This window comes from Crinia signifera, chromosome 1, assembly GCF_055691185.1.
Source record: "Crinia signifera chromosome 1, ASM5569118v1, whole genome shotgun sequence".
Classification (NCBI taxonomy): Eukaryota; Metazoa; Chordata; class Amphibia; order Anura; family Myobatrachidae; genus Crinia; species Crinia signifera.
The window spans coordinates 181,970,582-181,990,385 of record NC_139217.1 but is presented as its reverse complement, the minus strand read 5'-3'; the positions used below and the strand labels follow the sequence as shown (position 1 = coordinate 181,990,385).

General features: G+C 45.6%; 1 protein-coding gene across 8 annotated transcripts in view; it reads left to right on the top strand.

Moving 5' to 3' along the window:
* The first annotated feature begins 5,432 nt into the window (after positions 1-5,432).
* NPNT (nephronectin) overlaps positions 5,433-19,804 on the top strand; it is a 116,035-nt gene continuing 101,663 nt past the window's right edge. For 2 of the 8 annotated variants that reach the window (XM_083178728.1, XM_083178772.1), the window contains exon 1: positions 5,437-5,904. In XM_083178728.1, coding sequence (XP_083034854.1) covers positions 5,834-5,904 — 71 coding nt within the window. In that variant the 5' untranslated portion in view covers positions 5,437-5,833. Of the gene's footprint in view, positions 5,905-19,804 lie in introns of all 8 variants that reach the window. The other 6 variants (XM_083178746.1, XM_083178762.1, XM_083178720.1 and 3 more) reach the window with 6 other exon arrangements.

Here is a 19,804-nt window from a genome sequence, read left to right as displayed (position 1 = left end):
AATAAAAGAAAACTGGAGGTAATTGTTACTATTTATTTCATTAGCTATTTAAGCTAATCCCATCATTGTCATACCCATTGCTCCATTGCATTTGCTGGTAATAAAGCTGGGCCACTTGCCTGTCTCTGCCCCCCTGGCTGAAAGTTGCCAGCCAGCCCCTGACCAAGATGCCCATTATACATTATGCCCCACTCCGTAATGCTTATTATACATATGCCACACACACAGAGATTCCCATTATACATATGCCACACACCGTGATGCCCATTATACATATGCCACACACAGATGCCCATTAAACATATGCCACACACAGAGATGCCCATTAAACATATGCCACACACATAAATGCCCATTATACATATGGCCCACACAGAGATGCCCATTATACATATGCCACACACAGAGATGCCCATTTTTACATATGCCACACACAGAGATGCCCAATAAACATATGCCACACACAGAGATGCCCATTAAACATATGCCACACACAGAGATGCCCATTATACAAATGGCCCACACAGAGATGCCTGTTATATATATAGCCCACACAGAGATGCCCATTATACATATGGCCCACACCGAGATGTCCATTAAACATATGCCACACACCGAGATGCCCATTATGCATATAACCCACACCGAGATGCCCGTTATACATAAGGCCCGCACAGAGATGCCCGTTCTACATAAGGCCCACACATATTGCACACATTAAATCGTACAGGGTGACTTATCGATCCCCGCTAGCTTGCTGCTGCTGCTGCTTCTGCTCAGTCATCATGTTGATGCTCAGCCTTCCACCCACTGGCGCCGCTTCTAAGCCTCACTGTCGCTGAATGGTGATGGTAACACAGATGAGCTCACTAGCGTTGCGCGGGTACGTGGTGACGTCACCCACGCACCAGCGCAATGCATGGCTGGGAGCCTGGGACCTTTTCAGATGATTGGAGGTGGAGGGCACTGTATTTTCCTGTGTGAGTTTAGACACGTCTCTCAAGTGGCTTGGAGAGGCATGGGAGCTGAGATAGGACTGTAATTAGAGATAGAGTTTTGGGTCAAAATTGTGTTTTTTTTTTAGAATGGAAGTGATCACTGCATGCTTGAGCAGAAAAGATACAGAGAGAGAAAGAGAGAGATTTAGTTAAGCCTGGGATAAGCAAGAATACAACGTTTTACTGACTCTTGGGGGAATAGGGTCGAGAGGAGAGGTAGTAGAGTAGCTGGAGAATATACTTTGTCCTCACTTGTGGGATCAAATGAACAGAAGGTGCCAGAGCGTAAATCCGCAGGGCGGAGGTGGATGTGCTGGCTGGGGCGGGCGGGACTGTGTGCAGACATGCCCATTGTGTATTTCCTGACACCGGCGCCACGCACCCGTCCCTTTCAGAGAAGACAGCCGGGAGTGACAACCGCCGCCAGCCTCTGACGCCGCACACCCGTCCCTGCCTGCTCCTTTCAAGTGAAGACAGCCGCCGCCGCCAGCAGCAGCCCTCTGCCAGGGATACTAAGATTAAGGCAGGTATCTTAGGGAAGGGTGAAGCCGGCTCGCTAATGCGGTGCTGACTAGGGGGGGGCTCTCTGCAATGTTTTCTTTGCTGACTATGGGGGGGGGGGGAGAGGTGAGCTGGCTGCCTTTTACAATGTTGTCATGGGGTGGGGGGGTGGCTGTTCTGAAATGTGGTGCTGACTATGGGGGAGGTGGGGCTGGCAGTGCAATGTGGCCCTGTGTATGGGGAGGGTGCAGTGCAATGTGGTGCTGACTAAGGGAGGGCTGGCATGCTGTCCGATGTGCTGACTATGGAGGGCAATACTAGGGCATTTTGTGAGGGACACTACTGGTGACATTTTATGAGGGACACTACTGGTGGCATTTTCTGAAAGGCACTGCTGGAGGGCATCATATGCATAAGCAGGAGTATTGGGGGCCTTATAGTGCAAGGTGCAATGGGCATCAGGGTGTGAAGCATAATGTGCAATGGGCATCATGGTGTGAGGCATAATGTGCAATGGGCATCACGGTGTGTGGCATATTGTGTAATGGGCATCATGGTGTGTGGCATATTGTGTAATGGGCATCACAGTGTGGCATAATGTGAAATGGGTATCACGGTGTGTGGCATAATGTGCAATGGGCATCATGGTGTGTGGCATATTGTGTAATGGGCATCATGGTGTGTGGCATATTGTGTAATGGGCATCATGGTGTAATGTGCCTTAATTTTTATATGTCACTGTGCGGCCTTTAGACAGCCATCTTAAGCGTGGAAGGACAACAACCATTCCTGCGGTAACCAATGTCTGGTCATGCAGGTTGCAAAAGTGAGGTGTCAGGTAATTGTTTTCCTGCTAGTTCACACTCTTATAATTAGCCCACGCACCTTATAATTAGACGAGCCTACGGCACGCACATATTCTTCAATACCAAATTATGTATGGGGGGCTGCATTTTTATTCTGTTCGCACTGGGACCCTAATTGTTTAGAAATAGCTCTGGTGCCGACAATATATTGTGGGCAGGGTTTATGTGTATGGGCAGCTGTGCCAACTATCTATTAAGAGCTGTGCTAAATACCACAGTAGAGCTTAGTGGCCCTCGGGCTTCGTTGAATTTTTTACTGTGGCCCACACTGTCTTAAAGATTGAAGACCCCTGGGTTAGAGCATACCATTTCATCTTAGATTTTCTCAATCTTGTCCTTGAAGTAGGAAGCAAGTTCTTGTGCAGTGATAGTGGGTTGTGGGGATGGTAAAGAAGTTATTTAAATGTATGAAAGAGTCGCTTGGGGTTGATGACTTGAGAAGTAGTAGGTGGTAGTGGTAGGTGGTCTTATATGTGAGGAAGTCACTTGGATTCTTAGATTTGTGCCACTGATGTTCTATTTTACATGACAGTTTTTGATTTAGAGTGCCGCGGTTGGTGTCGAAACCTACATGGACTGAGGGGTAGCCGGAGCCACTTCTTCAAAGGCTCTCTCTAAAGTCTGGATCAGGTGGGATACAGCAGTCTCGTGAGAATTAAATGTATTAATTGGTGAAAGCATTTGTTACAGAGAGATGGAAAGTTATTGAAAATTTACATTGTTAGTATATCTGCGGGTTAGAGGAGGCTTGCATGATTTCAGTGTCATAGAGTTTGGAGTAATGGCAAAAATTGAAAAAGTGATCAGGTTGTGATCAGTGAGAGGGAAAGGAGTGTTAATGAATGATAGAGTGTTAAGAACAAGGGCTGTCTTTTCCATTGGGTTTAATGTGCACTTGCCCAGGGGCCCCACAATCCTAGGGGCCCAGGCCATCACACCCTCATACCCCCCACTCATAGCTTGCAGTCGCTACCTGCAAGTGGTGCCATGGTCCCGGCAGGAGCAAGGGACTCGGCGCGGCCAGTGGGAGCAGGAAATGAAGAGTGGCCAACAGAATCACTGGGGGCTGTGAGTACTAATCCATGTCTCTGGTTTCTCTTGGCTCAATTGCTTTGACTTGGTAGTCTGTGTCTGGCCAATCTGCAATCTCCCTGTATGAGCACAGAGCACCAATGTCTGATCACCACAGGGCATCCAAGCACCAGAGGTGGCCAAGAGTAATGGAAGAGAGCAGCTGGGACATCTTTGCCTTGCCGTGGTGCCCTGGCATCAGCTGTGAAGTGTAGATGTGCAGAGGGCCAGGGAGAAATGGTGCAGCAGCCATGTGGAGCCTCACATGAGTCCTGACCCCACCATGACACAACTGCAGTTATTCTAAGCAGCAAGCACCTAAGCTAGAGCAGGTTCTCTGTCTCCAGCAGTAAAGTAAATGACAAAGAGGATATAGGGAGGGACAGTGGGACATGAAGGGAGAGCAAGAGAAAGGAGATAAGAAGAATGAAATGGAGCAAGAGAGCAAGGGAAGGAGACAAACGTAGAAAAAAGTCCTATTCCATAGCAAGCCGCGTACTAATCCTGGTGTTGGTGCTTTTCCAACTGTGAGCTGGCCATGCAGCAGTCTCATGTTGATATTCCGAATCAATATAGAATTTGCATATGTGAATTGTTACCACAAAACTTCATGAGAATAATATTGATATGCTCAAATATTAATATTCTATGCGGCAAATGTAAAGTTGTGGTGTGCGCTAGGTCTGAGGAGGGGGCTGTTGCTCTACAGTTCTCTGAGTAGCTGACAGAGTATATATAAGAAGATACCAAGAAACGCCTGAGGTGAATGTGATCAGGTGTGAGAATCAGAAAGTGAGATTTTGTTAGAGTTCTCTTGTTTTTTTTAAAGCCGCAATCACTTACACAGTGGCGGCTCTTACCCTTGCGGAGGAGGGGGCTGCTGCGATACAGCCCCCCCCCCCTCCTCCGCTGCCACCGCTGTACTCCCCTGCTTGGGGCCAGTGCATGTGCAGTAACTTCATACATATTGCGCATTTGCTGGCCCAAGCCTCCATGGTCTGCCTTTGCAGCAGCCCCCGAAGGCATATTCAGGTTCCCGGGTACGGCGCATGCGCAGTAGGGACCTTGGTACTGCGCATGCGCCGAACCCAGTTTTGGGGATGCCCTGCAGTTGCATACTGAGAGGTGTCCCAGAGGGAGGGAACACCTTCCAATGGGACTGCCTTGAGTGACTAGCAGGTAGGACTTCCAATCAAAAGTCACTGCCAGTCACAGTGAAGCCAGTGCAGTCTCACAGACTGGGGGCCAGATGCACTAAGCTTCAAAAGTGGTAAAATGGAGAGTTATAAACCACCAACTAATCAGCACCTGCCTGACATGTTTCAAACACAGTCTGTGACATGGCAGGTGGGAGCTGATTGGCTGCCTGTTTATCACTCCATTTTATAACTTTTGAAGCTTAGTGCATCTGGCCCTGCATCTGGCAGCTGGCTTCACACAGTGGCAGATTTTACCTGGGGGGCTGCAGCCCATAGGTAAAAACCGCCACTGCTTACACGGCAAAATGAACCTGGTTTTGCTGTGTAAATAATTACCACTTTCAAAAAAACCTGAGAATTCTCACAAAACCTCTCACTTTCTGATTCTCACACCCTATTACACCCCCTCCAGTGTAAAAGTATATCTTAGCTGCAGAATCATGTGAATAGCGTTGACTAAAATATTGTCACATAGATCCAAAATAGCAATTATTTTGCTGAAGCTGTTCAATGTTCCTAAATCTCATTTTTTTTAAATATGATCTATATAGAAAAGTGTTTTGTATCTATAAATGATTTACTGTCCTATATAAACTTAATATTGTGTATAGAACTAATGTCCACACCTTGACGGGCACAACATGTATTTATACCTACTGTATGCCAGGAAAAAATCACTACTGAGTATAATTGCTGCCTAATAGCTACTGCAGCTACTAGATCAGACACAGCAGCTACCAAGGTGTAACTGGAGAGTTACAAGAATGCATGCTGTATGCTAATAAGAGTTCCCCTAGGCGAGGAGGGTGAGTGTGTGAGGAATACACCCGGCACAGGCCAGGGAGGCAGGAATGAGCCGGTGGGGAGGATGAGCAGAAAGTGAAGGTGACGTGCCTGCTGCCAGTGAGGGTGTGTGTGCTGGGCAGGCAGCTCCTCCTCACACTCACACAGCAGGCAGCCCAGAGAGGGAGCTGGGGAGCTCGGCGTGTGTCAGGCTGCAGAGTGCTCCATGCAGGGAGAAGGACGCGCACAGACCTGCCGCTGCCTATGACAGGGGAGGGCGCCTGGGCTATTGCACCTCACCTGCTGACAGTGTATTGGGGAAGCGGAGACTGGGAGGGAGAGTCCCCTACCTGTCCTGTTCCCTCCCTGCCTACCTGCCCGCGGAGACTTCATTGGAACTTCCCATTACTCTGCCATGGAATTAGTGCTAAGGATACTGATTGCCTGTTCCCTGTACATGGCTACTGCTGGGGACTATGACGGAAGGTAAGCGCACCGCCATGCATGCAATGCTGATTAATTACAATTGCCCATGCCAGCAAGGTGGCACGGAGCAGGTTAGGGACTGTAGCTGTAAGGACCCGGGCTTGCAGATTGCATGAGTGCTGCCCCCGAGGTGCAAGCTCTGTGTCTGTGCAGGGTGACCTGGGACGCGCTGTGCCACAGGGCATGTGTCCCGGTAACTATGTCTATGCCTATACTATAATATACAGCAGTGGTTCTCTGTCCAGCCTTCAGGTACCCCAACATGCCATGTTTTCAAGATTTCTGTCTGTTAGAAACAGGTCCCAGGGTATGGGTAAAATCCGGAATCGGATAAGACACCGGAATGCCGGACTGGACATCAAACTCTGCTTTCCGGAGCTTGTAGTATCCGGTCCGGGGGTGTCCTGTCCGGGGGTGCTCCATCTGATGAGGCTGCTTTCGCACCTGTCACCTGGGAGAGGAGAGGGGGGAGAATACAGCCTCACCGCATGGTCTGGGGGTGTAATAAAAACTGGAACGGTCCAGACCACACGGGGAGGCTGTAATCTCCCCTTCCCCATGTCCCTGGTGTGACTGTGAGCAATCACAGGCATCCCCCCGGACAAGACACCCCCCGCATGGGACACCCCTCGGACCAGACACTATAAGCTCCGGAATGCAGAGTTTGATGTCTGGTCCGGCGTTCCGGTGTCTTATCCGGGTCCGGTTTTTACTTAGTCCCCAGGTCCCATATTTACTGACCCAACAAAATCATTGTGCATATATTAAGAAATCCACAAAACCTGACCTGCTGGTGGCACATGAGTGGAGTTGAGAACTTATACTGAGAAATGTGGAAAATACAGCCGTATTCCTATAGCACCGCCTTCCCAACTAGTGACAGGTTACCCTGTATCAGTGTCTCAGCATTCCCTGACTGTGTAATGTTAGTGTAGAACAGATGAGACTATTCCAGCTGCCCAGAGATAAGACTGAGGGCACAGATAAGGCTGGGGGCTGAAAGGTGTGTGCCTGAGTCAGGCAGTGAGGAGAGATAGTGCTGAGGGGTGAGAAGTGTGAGCCCTGTGCCTGAGTCAGGCAGTCTGCCAGCAGCTGTGCATGCAGAATAAGGCGTGCAGATGTGCTGACAGATAGGACACCTGCACCTCCTCTAAGGGCCATATAGCCTAGGGAACATCTAGGACAAGTTCACTTACATTCACTGTAGTCCTGTTCGCACTACACTAATTGTACATGTTTTATGGAACACTAGTACTTTTAGTGAGACTTGAGTGTCTCACTAAAAGTACTAGTACTTGAGTGTAATTGAGTTGATTCCAGTGTCCTAATATTTTAAAACAATGTTATTTAGCGACTTATTGTAGGAGTAGTAACAGCCTGATCAAAGCAAATGTCTGATTAGTTCCTATAGTTAAAACACGTATGTACTTGGAAAATATCCTTGATATAATATTTATAGCCATCATATTATTCCACAAGAGCATATTCAATTAGTTTCCCAAGCCATTTAGTCATATGGCAATTATTATTATTATTATTATTATTATTATTATTATTTATATGGAGCCAAAAGGGTTCCTCAGCGCCTAACAATTAACGTACTTGTATGTTTTGTACTGTTGGAGGAAACTGGCGAACCCGTCAAACCCACACAAAAAGATCGATCCTATTAAATATGAAGGGTGTTAGGTGCAGTTACCGTGGCATGAAATGGTCTGGTTTCAGCACTAATTTGCCCAAAATTGCTTGCTGCCCTATGCGTGCGTCCGCTACCGTGAGGATTTGTACTAACAAAATTATCAGGGTCAATTGGATCGATCCGAAAAATGGGATGAACATACAAACTCCACAACACACTGTGCGATGATTAGGACAGAGCCCATGGCCGCAGTGCTGTGACCCAGCAATGCTACGCACTGTGTGTAATTTAAGTAATGCAGTAGTCTTATAACTACAGAGCATATACATAGAATAATATACATATGTGATTGAAAGAAAAAACATACTGTATTCTGCTTCATATTATCTGCCGTTTGTTTCTAATATTCATAAAATAATTACTGATGTGCAAAGTCTGTGGTCTTATGGTGCCCATGTGTTCATATGCACATCAAATAATCACTTTCTATGCCTTGTGCCAAGTGTAATTATTTTTTATTATGTGATGGCTTTTATTTGAACTTTCTCTAGTTGAAAATCTGTCTGTTACAGGTGACAAGCGATCATCTGTAACATGTCAAAGAGCAATACCAAATAACACATTTGCTAAGAGGCATTGTCTGTGAACAAGACTTGCCTTTCCTTGGATTACTGTATTTTACAGTGTTCCTAAATCAGGGGGCAGTATATTATGTGCTGTCAGTCAAGTGCAAAATCAGAACAAGGAAATGACAGTGGTTACCTAGGATGGAACACCAGTGTGTTCACTAGATTCTCTATGCAAATAATTTGGAAAGCTCATACAAAGCTTACATGTGTTTATGGTGGGGATAAATTGTGTAAGCCATACTGCTCTGTTTCATGCCTGGCTACTCATTTAATATACAGTGTATTGGGTAATTCCATTGGACGTTTAGATGTCTCATATTGTTGTTAAAGCCTTACAATCATGAGGACTGATGGAGTGTGTGATCACAGCTCAACATGTTGTCCCAGTTTTCTGGGAGTGCCTATATTCCAACTCCGCTTTCCTGACATTGTTACCAATGGTGATTCGATGCTGCTTGGATTGCAGAGCCTGGCAGTAGTTGCGGCCCTGAATAAACTCTGCTTCCCAAATGTCAGCTGTGGTGGTGTGAAACCTAGGGGCGTGGCCATGAGATAATACAGCCCCTGAAGCAGCTGAGCATTTCTAATCTATCCCAATGTTATTTTATAAATAAATGAGAAATGTTTAATTGCTGCTTGCCAATACAGTATATATGGGCCCAAACAAATTCGGGAGGCCTCTTGCAGGAATACACTGTGTTGATAGTTGATTGTGGGGCTGCCGCTATGTCTGATCTGTATGAGATTGGGACACATTCTGAAGGGGTATGGGTCGTAGGGTCGACACTATGAAGGTCAACATTACATTAGATCGACCACTAAAGGTCGATGGGGCTTAGGTTGACACATGAAATACAGTATGTCGACATGGCTAAGGTCGACAGGGTTGGAAGGTCGACACAAGTATTAGGTAGCCAATGGGAATGTCAACAGTCAAAAGGTCGACATGAGGTTTTTGGCAAACTATTATATTCTCCCTCCTCACCCTAGGGCAGTGGTTCCCAACCCTGGTCCTCAAGTACCCCCAACAGTGCACGTTTTCCAGGTCACCCAGCAGGTGCACAGATTATTCAGGCACATTTTAAAAGATCCACAGGTGGAGCTCATTATGTCACCTGTGATTCTGTGTGGAGACCTGCAAAACGTGCACTGTTGGGGGTCCTTGAGGACCAGGGTTGGGAACCACTGCCCTAGGGGATGGTAGGGGATGAAATACCACCTGTTTTGGAAACAAACTTGAAAAACTCATGTCAACCTTTTTACTTGACCTTCCCATTGTTGACCTACTGCTTGTGTCGTCCTTCTGTCCCTGTTGACCATAGCCATGTCAACCTTTAGTGGGCGACCTAATGTATGTCAGCCTTCATAGTGCCGACCTAGCGACCATTTCCCCTCTGAACCTGTTAGAGGTCTCAGCTCTCTATGGTGGAGTCGCTATGTTATACATCACTATGTAACAGAGCTGTAGCGGGCTGCCAGAGTAACAGTGTGCAATGTATTTTACCTTCATGGTCCATAACTGAGAGTTTGCATTTTGTAGTTTATGGTTAATTTATTTTGAATTTGTCAATAAATAATAAATTGTTAGCCTAGACATGATATAAAAGAGTGGTGGAATATGTATTCTAACATACTGTAGTATTCATTCTAGCACCCGCCAACTTTGAAAACCCATGCAGTTCCTCTTCCTTGCCTGGGGTGTCGCTGTCTGCTGTGGTGTTTCTAGCACAGGTCTGGTTTGCATATCAGTGCTGATATGCAGACCACACTGTGCTAGAAGCAATACAGCAGACATCGACACCCCAGGCAGGGGTGCATGAGGCATATGCCTAAGGGCAACAAACTGGTCATCAGAGAGGGACAGTTCAAGACCCATTCAAACAGTGTAGCTTGGGGTGCTGGTGGTGGTGGGGTGTTGCATCAAGTGACACACTGAAAACATTACACACCTAATTGTTCTCAGCAGTTATTACTTGTCAGCACTCAGGTAAACTACTACCACACTTCTAACTTTGGCAGCCAGTGACATCACAACAACCGCTGAGTGTCCAAGGGCCAGATGCACTAAGCTTCAAAAGTAATAAAATGGACAGTGATAAACAACCAACCAATCCCTTCCTGTCTGACATTTTTGGAACACAGTATGGGCGGGATGTATTAATATACATCGCCGCCCTTCGCCTGACAGCTGCCGCATATGTACTAACATATGCGGCTAGCATCGTGTTGCGGTGACGGAGACCCCCGCAATACCTGTAATGCGGTGTGCGGGGGTCTCCGTCACATCCCGGCGGCTGTCATTGTCCCCCTGCGTCTCCTCCTCCCCCCTGCAGCCGGATGTCCTCCCAGCTGTGACACCTGCTGGGGGAGGAGGGTGGCGATACCCTGCCCAGCGGAGACGAGGCGGACGGCTAATGGTACATAGGAAAATGCGGTAAAACCCCCGTTTTACCGCATTTTCCCTTTAGTACATCCCGCCCAATGTGACATGGCAGGTAGGAGCTGATTGGTTGGTTGTTTATCACTCTCCATTGTATCACTTTTGAAGCTTAGTACATCTGGCCCCTTGTCACTTAGTAAGCCAACGTTCTGACAGCTCCGGCTAACCAATGTGCTCCTTTGGGGGTGAGACAAACTGCTGGCTTGGATGCAGCACTGTTGCTGTGGCTTCTCATTCTCTCTGCATAGATAAAACCATGATGGATATTTGCAACCTATCAAGCAGATGCTCTGGTATAGTCCTTAGGATAAATGCCTTGCAGAGAAGGTGGTAAACTTTGCAATGGCTACAGTGGGGGTGCTTTGTGTACCTGAGGTTTGGGGTACAGTGACCTCATTATTTGACCCATAAATAATAGTCTGAAATTATTCCTCATACGGTTCAATAATATTCCATGGGGTGTGGAGGTAAACGGAGTAATAATGTTGTGCCTATTGTTCACAATCTAAATGAAATGATGAGTGAGCATTAGCTGGCGAGGTAACTTGCTATTATGTGTCTAATGATAGCATTACACAGGAGTGAATGACCGTTTCTCTGTTCATGAATGAAATAGTCTGTCAGGGAATGAGAAGTAATGATTATCAAAGTAATGACTTTGATGTCCACATGCAAATCCACTTAGAATTAAACATGGTTTTGTTGTGGCAAAAATCACTTGAATTTATTTCATTAATATGGAGGATAATCTAATAATTTGTCATGTGACACAGTTCAATCTGAGGACATGAAGACTGATAATGAGGACATTGCCTAGCATACACTGGTCTTCCCGCCCACCTAGCTTCCTTCCTGCACCTGCTTCGCACATACACATAACATTTTCCACTTTGGGTACATTGAGGGTTCTACAGCCCTGCATTAATTGTTTTCTTTTATAATAAATGATATTTCTGTCAGAGATTCAGCAAGCTAGTTTTACACATCATTATAAACACTTCCCTCTGTTGGATGTTTATTTTGGCTGCTTTTTTTTTGGAGTGAACCAAAGCAAAAAGGAAATCCAGTTAACAAATGTATCCATAAAATTAAGTGAACTTTTATTTTTTAAATAAATCTAAAATTAGGTTAAGTATGATACATTGGGTATAACCAAGAGATTGCAAGAGATTGATCCTCCTGCGCATAGGATAAATCTTGAGTCAATCAGGTCCAATTTATTGGAAAAGTGTAAGGGGGCCTTACACTCTTGTGCTATTTACACACTGTGTGATTCGCGGCACCACCAATATTGTTAACTATATAATCTACATTGAGTTGCATGTACAAGCGATGGGGTTGTTAACAATGACCAGCTGGCGATATTGAGAATACACACTAGATGAAGGCACAGATGTAATAGCCTCTGAGTTCTGTGGCTGTTCGTGATACTGGCCAAACTCTACTCTACTACTTCCCTGACCTGACTTCAGACCTGATTTCCTGGCAGCTTCCCAGGATGGCTACATATATATGATACCATCAAATGAATGGGCATCTGATTGGCTGAGACTAAAGGTGTGCGCCAGTGATGCTGCCCCACTGGCACACACTGACGACACACCGACGGCCCTGATCATATGCGATACATCGCGTGTGCTTTTTAGCCGTGGATTGGTCAGATCTAATAGATTCTACATGCTGCATGTATGATCTTTAGGATCCTATATGGTGTGCATGGGAACACGCAGATTTGACCAGTTTTCGGGCCAGATTCTCTAATGCTGCTTTCAGACCGCATAACTGGCTTTGACCCTGTATTTGGAAACGTTTCCAAAAACGGGTCTGCCAGATAAAACCCCTTTCACACCGCAGCACTTAAACGGTATATTACCGTTTAAGTGCCGATTTTTTGACACTGGCAGACCCGTTTTTGGAAACTTTCCAAATACAGGGTCAAAGCCAGTGCAGCCTTCAGCCCTCCCCTCCGTGCAGCTCCCCCCCCCCCCTCGCGTGTCGACCGAGAGCATGTCGACGCCCCCCCGCGCATGTCGACGCCCCCGCGCATGTCGACGCCCCCCACGCGTGTCGGCGCCCCCCGCGCGTGTCGGCGCCCCCCCCCCACCCCGCGTGTCGGCGCCCCCCCCGTGTCGACTTACCCCGTGCCGGTACCTCCGTTGTGGACTGCAGCTCAGTATGCTCGGAAAGCACTTATGAAAAAAGTGTCTTCCAGAAAATGGCTGCCCCATAGGAAACCCTGTTTAAAAAAACTGTCTTCCGTATAGGGGGCAGCCATTTTCTGAAAGACACTTTTTTCATAAGTGCTTTCCGAGCATACTGAGCTGCAGTGCCGGGAACCACAACGGAGATACCGGCACGGGGTAAGTCGACACGGGGGGGGGGGGGGGGGCGCCGACACGCGCGGGGGGGGGTCGACACGCGGGGGGGCGTCGACACGCGCGGGGGGCGTCGACACGCGCGGGGGGGGCTCCAGTGCTGTGAATACTTAATGAGCGCTCATTAAGTATTCACTGTGCTGAATTTAGGACCCAGCTCATTGGCTGGGTCCTAAATACCGTTTCTGAGCCGATTTTTGCGCTAAAATACCGGTTCAGAAACGGGTAGGACCCTGCATTTTAACCGGTTAGAAAAAACGGCATTTTCTAACCGGTTAAGTGGGACTGGACCTTTCAGACCGCACACATTACCGTTTTAAAACGGTAAAAAAACGGCAATTTACCGTTTTAAAAGTGCGGTCTGAAAGGGGCATAAGCTTCAAAACTGATATTTTTCAAACACAGCCTGTGACATGACAGGTAGTAGCTGATTGGCTGGCTGTTAATCACTCTCCATTTTATCACTTTTGAAGCTTAGTGCATCTGGCCCTTCATCCGCTATATCGGCTAATCCATCCGAATCTGATAAAAACAGGCCAAATCGGACCTGTGTATGGGCACCTTTAGAGATTCATCTAGAATGGGATAGAATAACGCACTGCCAAAGGCACCTATGGGCTATGGCAGCACTTAGTGACCTGTTACTAAGGACAGAGGTCACTTACCCTCCAGCTTCATCAACTGTAGCTGCCATTATCTGTTTCTCAAAGAAGTCAGTAAAGTTGGTTTAAAAATGTTCTCTTTGCTGCACCTGAGCGTGACACGGGAGAGCAGAGTAGTGACAGGTGAGAGTCCACAGAGCAGTGGAGGAATGTGTGCAGTCAATTTATCCTCATCATACTCCTCATCCTCAATCCTCATAATGTATGATTGGTTAATCATGCATCCGAGTATAATCCTAGAAAAATCCCCAACTTTGTGTAAGTGTTCCTAGAAGAAATGATGCTGTTTTAAGGACAAGGGTGGTCACACTAAATATTAATTTGATTCAGATTTATCCTCTGTTCAGTCACTGTGCATTTAGTTACTTGATAAAAAAAATATATTATTAACCCCTTCAGTGGTGGGTTTTTTTTCTGGGTATGGAGCATAGGATAGACCGCAACTAGGTCAACAAGCATTAGGTCAACACCACTAGGTCAACATGCAGGAAGGCAATGCCAGTGCCGGATCTCCCACTAGGCACATGCCTATGGGTGGCACCTGCTGGGGGCGGCATGGCATCACCCTTTCTCGTGGGGGTATGCAAAATGCGGGAGGGGGGCGCAAATCGTGGGATGGGGGTCCGCGAATCATGGGAGCCGTGGGGGGTCCGCAAATTGTGGGAGAGGGGGCATCAGCAAGTGGGGGGGGGGCACACAATGTTGTGCCTATGGGTGGCCTGTTACTTAAATCCGTCCCTGGGCACTGAGCGGCGCCAAGAATTGGGAGACATTGGCATTCCCGGAAATTTTCCCGGAATGGCAGTGTTAGCACTGAAGCATAGCCTGGAAAATGTGTGGGATTACCACTGAATGGGGTTAATACTTCTTTTTAAAAGTATTCTTACTTACAGCATTTTTTCCGCATATGTCTAAAAGTTTTGCACAGTATTGTAGGTATCAGTGTACTAAGCCTTCTATAGTGATAAAGTGTAGAGAGATAAAGTTCCAGCCAACCAGATCCTAACTGTTATGTCACAGGCTGTGTTTGAAAATAACAATTAAGGTTTCATTCAACTTCTGTCTTATTATACCCAGGAGGGAAAGATACCGAATTACAGTGCTTGTCTGGCAAGGAGGTGTAACATGCCCCCAAAGATATCTTTTGGTGGCACGCAGCTTCTTCAAAGGATGCCATTACTCACAACAGGACTTTGGCATGCCCCATGTTTAGTCACACCATCTAAGTACCATGGTCTGACCGATCTTTTGTATTCTGCTGGGGGTGGGGTGTATGATTGCAACCGTCGGCTTCCAGACCATTTTCCTCTTTCTCTGAACTAAATTAAACTAACTAACGAAAAGGGTATTTTTAAACAGAAGCATTTTTTGGTATATAATATTTAAATGAACCTGTTTTACCGTAAGTTTCAAAAGTTACCAAAAATAGATATGTTCTTGAGTACAAATGAGCAAAGGGGACTGTTTCTTAACTGTGTGTGTGTGTGTGTGTGTGTGTGTGTGTGTGTATATATATATATATATATATATATATATATATATATATATATATACACACACACACTCACATATATTAGAGCATGCATATCCTTATGGAGAGATTTATCAATTCGTGGAGATAAAGTGGAGGTCTCCCATAGCAACCAATCAGTGGCTAACTGTCATTTTATAGGTTGTGCTACCCGTTTAATACCCTGAACATGTTTCAAGGCAGAACGCAGGGGACAGCCTATCACAGGTCTGTAGTTTCAGATCCATTCTCACTGCATAAAAAAGGCTCTGAAACATGTAGGACTCTGCTTTTTAAACGTTTTGAAATACCGGTTATCTTTAAATTAACACTGGCGCTTTCCCCCTGCAGCCTTAATCGTGTTGAAATGGGGAAAAAAACGGCAATATATCGTTTAACAAGTGCGGTGTGAAAGGGGTATAAGATAGGAGTTCTATTGATGATATAAATTATATCTATTATCTTCTAGAAAGTACTAAATACATAGGTAGAATCTGATTTGTTGATATGGGCAACATCCCATTTTCAATAGAACTCCAATCTTAGTAAATTTATTCCATCATATCATTTGTACAGCATCGCACATCTACCTCTATGTATGGGCCATCCACCAAGTGACCCATATGCCAGCCACAAGAACTGCCGACAATGACATCACTACCGATTCCTGTGGATTCAAATAAGAAGAATAACTATATTATGTAGTGTTCATAACTATATTATGTAGTGTAGAGGGCACGCACCCCCCCCCCCCCATCACCGAGCAGGCATTTCCTCCCCCGCCCCCACCAATAACTTACAGCTTATGGCGGGTGGGGGTGGTGGTGGCAGGGGGCACATGGAAGTGTAGCAGGATGTGGCTTGAATTAGTGGTGGAACTAAAGAGTAGTAGGCTTAGGTGCAAACATATGCTTTGAGCCCTCACCAACCCGCCTCTCCACACTCCATCTAAAGAAAAAATTTGAAAGGGTCCCCTCTTTTACAAAGAGGGGATGTATAGTGTAACACAGACAGTAGTGTGGGGATAAAGTGTCACAAACACTCATAACAGAGTAGGGGGGACACACATGGGTAGGGGTGTACACAATATCATATGGGAGGGGGATTAGGAGGGCACAGTATGTCACAGTCAAATACACTTATAGAAGTATAGGTATAGAGGGTGACAGACATGGATAAAGGGCGTCAAAGTGTCTCACTCTCACACACACAGTGATAGGGGTACAGGGAGTTCACACACTCAGAGGAAGTGTATGGGGGGAGTTTCACACACACAGGGAAAGGGAGTATAGAGGAGGTCAAACAGGATGAGGGGGAGGGGGACAAGGTGTCTCACATATACACAGGGATAGTGGGGACGGGGGGGTCACACATTGTGGATGAGAGGGGTAGAGGGCATCACACATACAGAGGTAGGGTGGTACTAGGTCTCACACACGGACAGGGGCTACAATGAGTCACAAACTGGGGTTGAGAGAGAGAGCGGGGATCACATACTGGGAATGAGAGGGTAGAGGAGGTCACATACTGAGAATGGGGGGGCAGAGGGGGTCACATACTGGGAATGAGGGAGTAGAGGGGGTCACACAAACAGAGTAAAGGGCCACATGGGGTAACACTAGTGGGTAGGTGGGTAGAGGTGCACTCACCAGTAAACTGGTGCCGCCTGGCCTGACGCACCTAGTCATCCCCGTGTGGTAACAGGAGCGGCCTAGTTACTCTTCTTCATCCATGCTGAGGATGTGACAGGAAGAGCTGAAATGCTGCTCCGAGTTTAGCAGTGTGTCAGCTGTTCCAGCCGCATCCTGCCCCCCCCCCCTGCCATTCACATCATATCAATGACGGCACAAGGGCACAGAGTAATGACTCTAAAATGGGCAGGGTGTGGGAATGATTAAAAAAACCAGGCAAGCCCAGCACCTCGCAAAATAAGCTTAGCGGGGGGCGCTTTTATGTGTAAGCGCTGTAATGTAGCATTTCTTTTACAGTCTCAGTGATGCAGAATATAGACATGCTGCATATCCTATTAATCAGCAGTAGCCGTTGTGTGTCCTATGTATACCATTTTGCAATAAGATGCACTGTAACAGAAAAAAACGCATGATAAAGCATAAAAATTCACATGGAGCTCATGCATTATCTGTAACACAATATAACAAGCATGTTACCCCCTGTCAAAGAGCATGTAACCCCCTGGCAATGAGCATGTTACCCCCTGGCATGGAGCAATAAACCCCTGACAACAAGCATGTAGGTAAGCAGCACTTATGTGGCATAATATGTAATAGGCATTATGGTGTGTGGCATAATATGTAATGGGCATTATAGTATGTGTCATAATATGTAAAAGGCATTTTGGTGTTTGTTATAATATATATTAGGCATTATGGTGTGTGGCATAATATGTAATGGGCATTATAGTATGTGTCATAATATGTAAAAGGCATTTTGGTGTTTGTTATTATATATTAGGCATTATGGTGTGTGGCATAATATGTAATGGGCATTATAGTATGTGTCATAATATGTAAAAGGCATTTTGGTGTTTGTTATAATATATATTAGGCATTATGGTGTGTGGCATAATATGTAAGAGGCATTACAGTGTATGGCATAATATGTAAAGGGAATTACTGTGTTCTGCATGATGTGTAATGGGCATTGCAGTGTGCGTAATCCTTGTGCTGTATGTCCAAGGGGCTCTAGCAGTTAGCCTAAGGGGCTATACCAGGTGCAAGGTGTCTGAGAAACTCTAGCTGGTCCAATGTGTATAAGTGGCACTACTGTGTGGTGTTATGTGAATTATACAATTATGTGGCCAGCCTCTTCCCCACAAAGCCACGCACTAATTGTTTTGAGTGTGATACTGGTGTGAACTGTCGATGTTTTTGAGACCACGCCCACTCTTTTTGCACGTAAAGAATTGTATTTCTTTATAAATTTTGATATTTGGATCTGGGACCACCCATTACCAACTTTCTAGTTTCACCTATGAGGCACTTGAAAACCTCACACCCAATTGAACTCACCCCTTAGAAGACAAATTATTAAAATGTATTTCTGGAAAATCCTCCAAAAACTGTACATGATGAGTAAAAAAAAACCCTCTGAGATATTAAAGGTTATCAAAAAGGCAAGGTAAATGCTATTGAAAAATATTAGTATATAATCTTAAAATGTAGGGAATACAGTTTATTATCAATTGGTTTTTAATATGATATTGTCCAGATGGAGGCCTTCATTCATAATGCATATTTGTAGTCAATTTCTGAAGTTTCACTTGATGGGTTACTTCCAGCATTATCGCTTGCATTTGTCTGGCTATGTTAACCAGCAGAATATTTGTTACTGTGCAGAAGAAAATCTCATCAACTTAATGAAAGGCCTGTACACAGCCAGTGGGGCCATCTCAAATATCCACCAAGAACCATTCATTAACTAACAGCTGCTATTTGCCAAAAAATGACAATATCATATTCTAAAGCATTTTTAAAAGAAACTGTATTCCATGTGCTTTTACATTATGTACTTATGTTTGGAATAGTATTTACAATGCCCTTATTGTTAACTTTAAAAATCTGGGAGTTTTTTTCTTAATGCCTCACTCTGTATTAGGAGCCTGATTCCTACTTGCCTGCGAGGCTGCATATATTCGCTGCCTAGCAAGCAGGCATGCCCCCTGTTGAGCAAATCTCTGCTTTAGCACACTAGTGAATATGTACGCTTACATACGGCCGCAAGTAGGAGAAATGATGGTGAGCGACCATGATGCATGTTTTCTCTGGCCTGCGCTCTGAATAGTAAGCCTATACCGCAAACTGGGGACAGGTGCTGACGGCATGTGAGGTCAGCCACCCGCCACAAAGATGCATGGCCACTCCAGCGTTTGCAGGGTACACCCAGCTTTTTTCCGGTCCCCTGCATCTGCCTCATGTCTTCCCCCTTCCCGACCACCATTGAGCAAATGCCCCAGCGAGTGTGAAGCTTGCCGAAGGTGTTCTCTCTTTCTAATTTTGCACATGCGCATATCATACTTACCCACTTTTGAAAACCAGTTTCAGGGAGATTATAGTTGGTAGTAGAGCATTGCACAGCGCCCCATTGAGAGGGCGTGTCATGCTCCACCCAAAGGGTGTGTTTAGTTCCATATATGGAGATACTCAAAAGAGATTGTGGAGGTGGCACCTAGAAGAGTGGGGTGTGTACTGCTACATATGAGAGGAATCTTTTTAAATGACTTATATCCAAATGTAGATGAGACCTGAGCGATCATGTCTGAATCGCCCTCTATGGTTTAATAGGCAACTTATCAGATATCTGCAATATCTCTAGTTTAGTTGTCGGATTGCAATACTGGCGAATGTATCAAGCTTAGGACCCTATAACTAATGCCAAATTATTGCCATTGTATGGTTCTCCTAAACTACTACAGTGTACTGATTGATCTTTGCATGAACATTGGATATATCACCAGTGTTGATATGAGTTTGGTTCTTGTTTGTTATTGAATAAATCTTTTGATAGTGATGTTTTCATAGTAATGATTGGAGAAACATTAAATTAAATTGTTACTTGTATTGCACCTTTGCAGATAGCCAACTTAGAAATTGTATATAATCAGGAATCTTGTCCCTTTGTTTTCTTT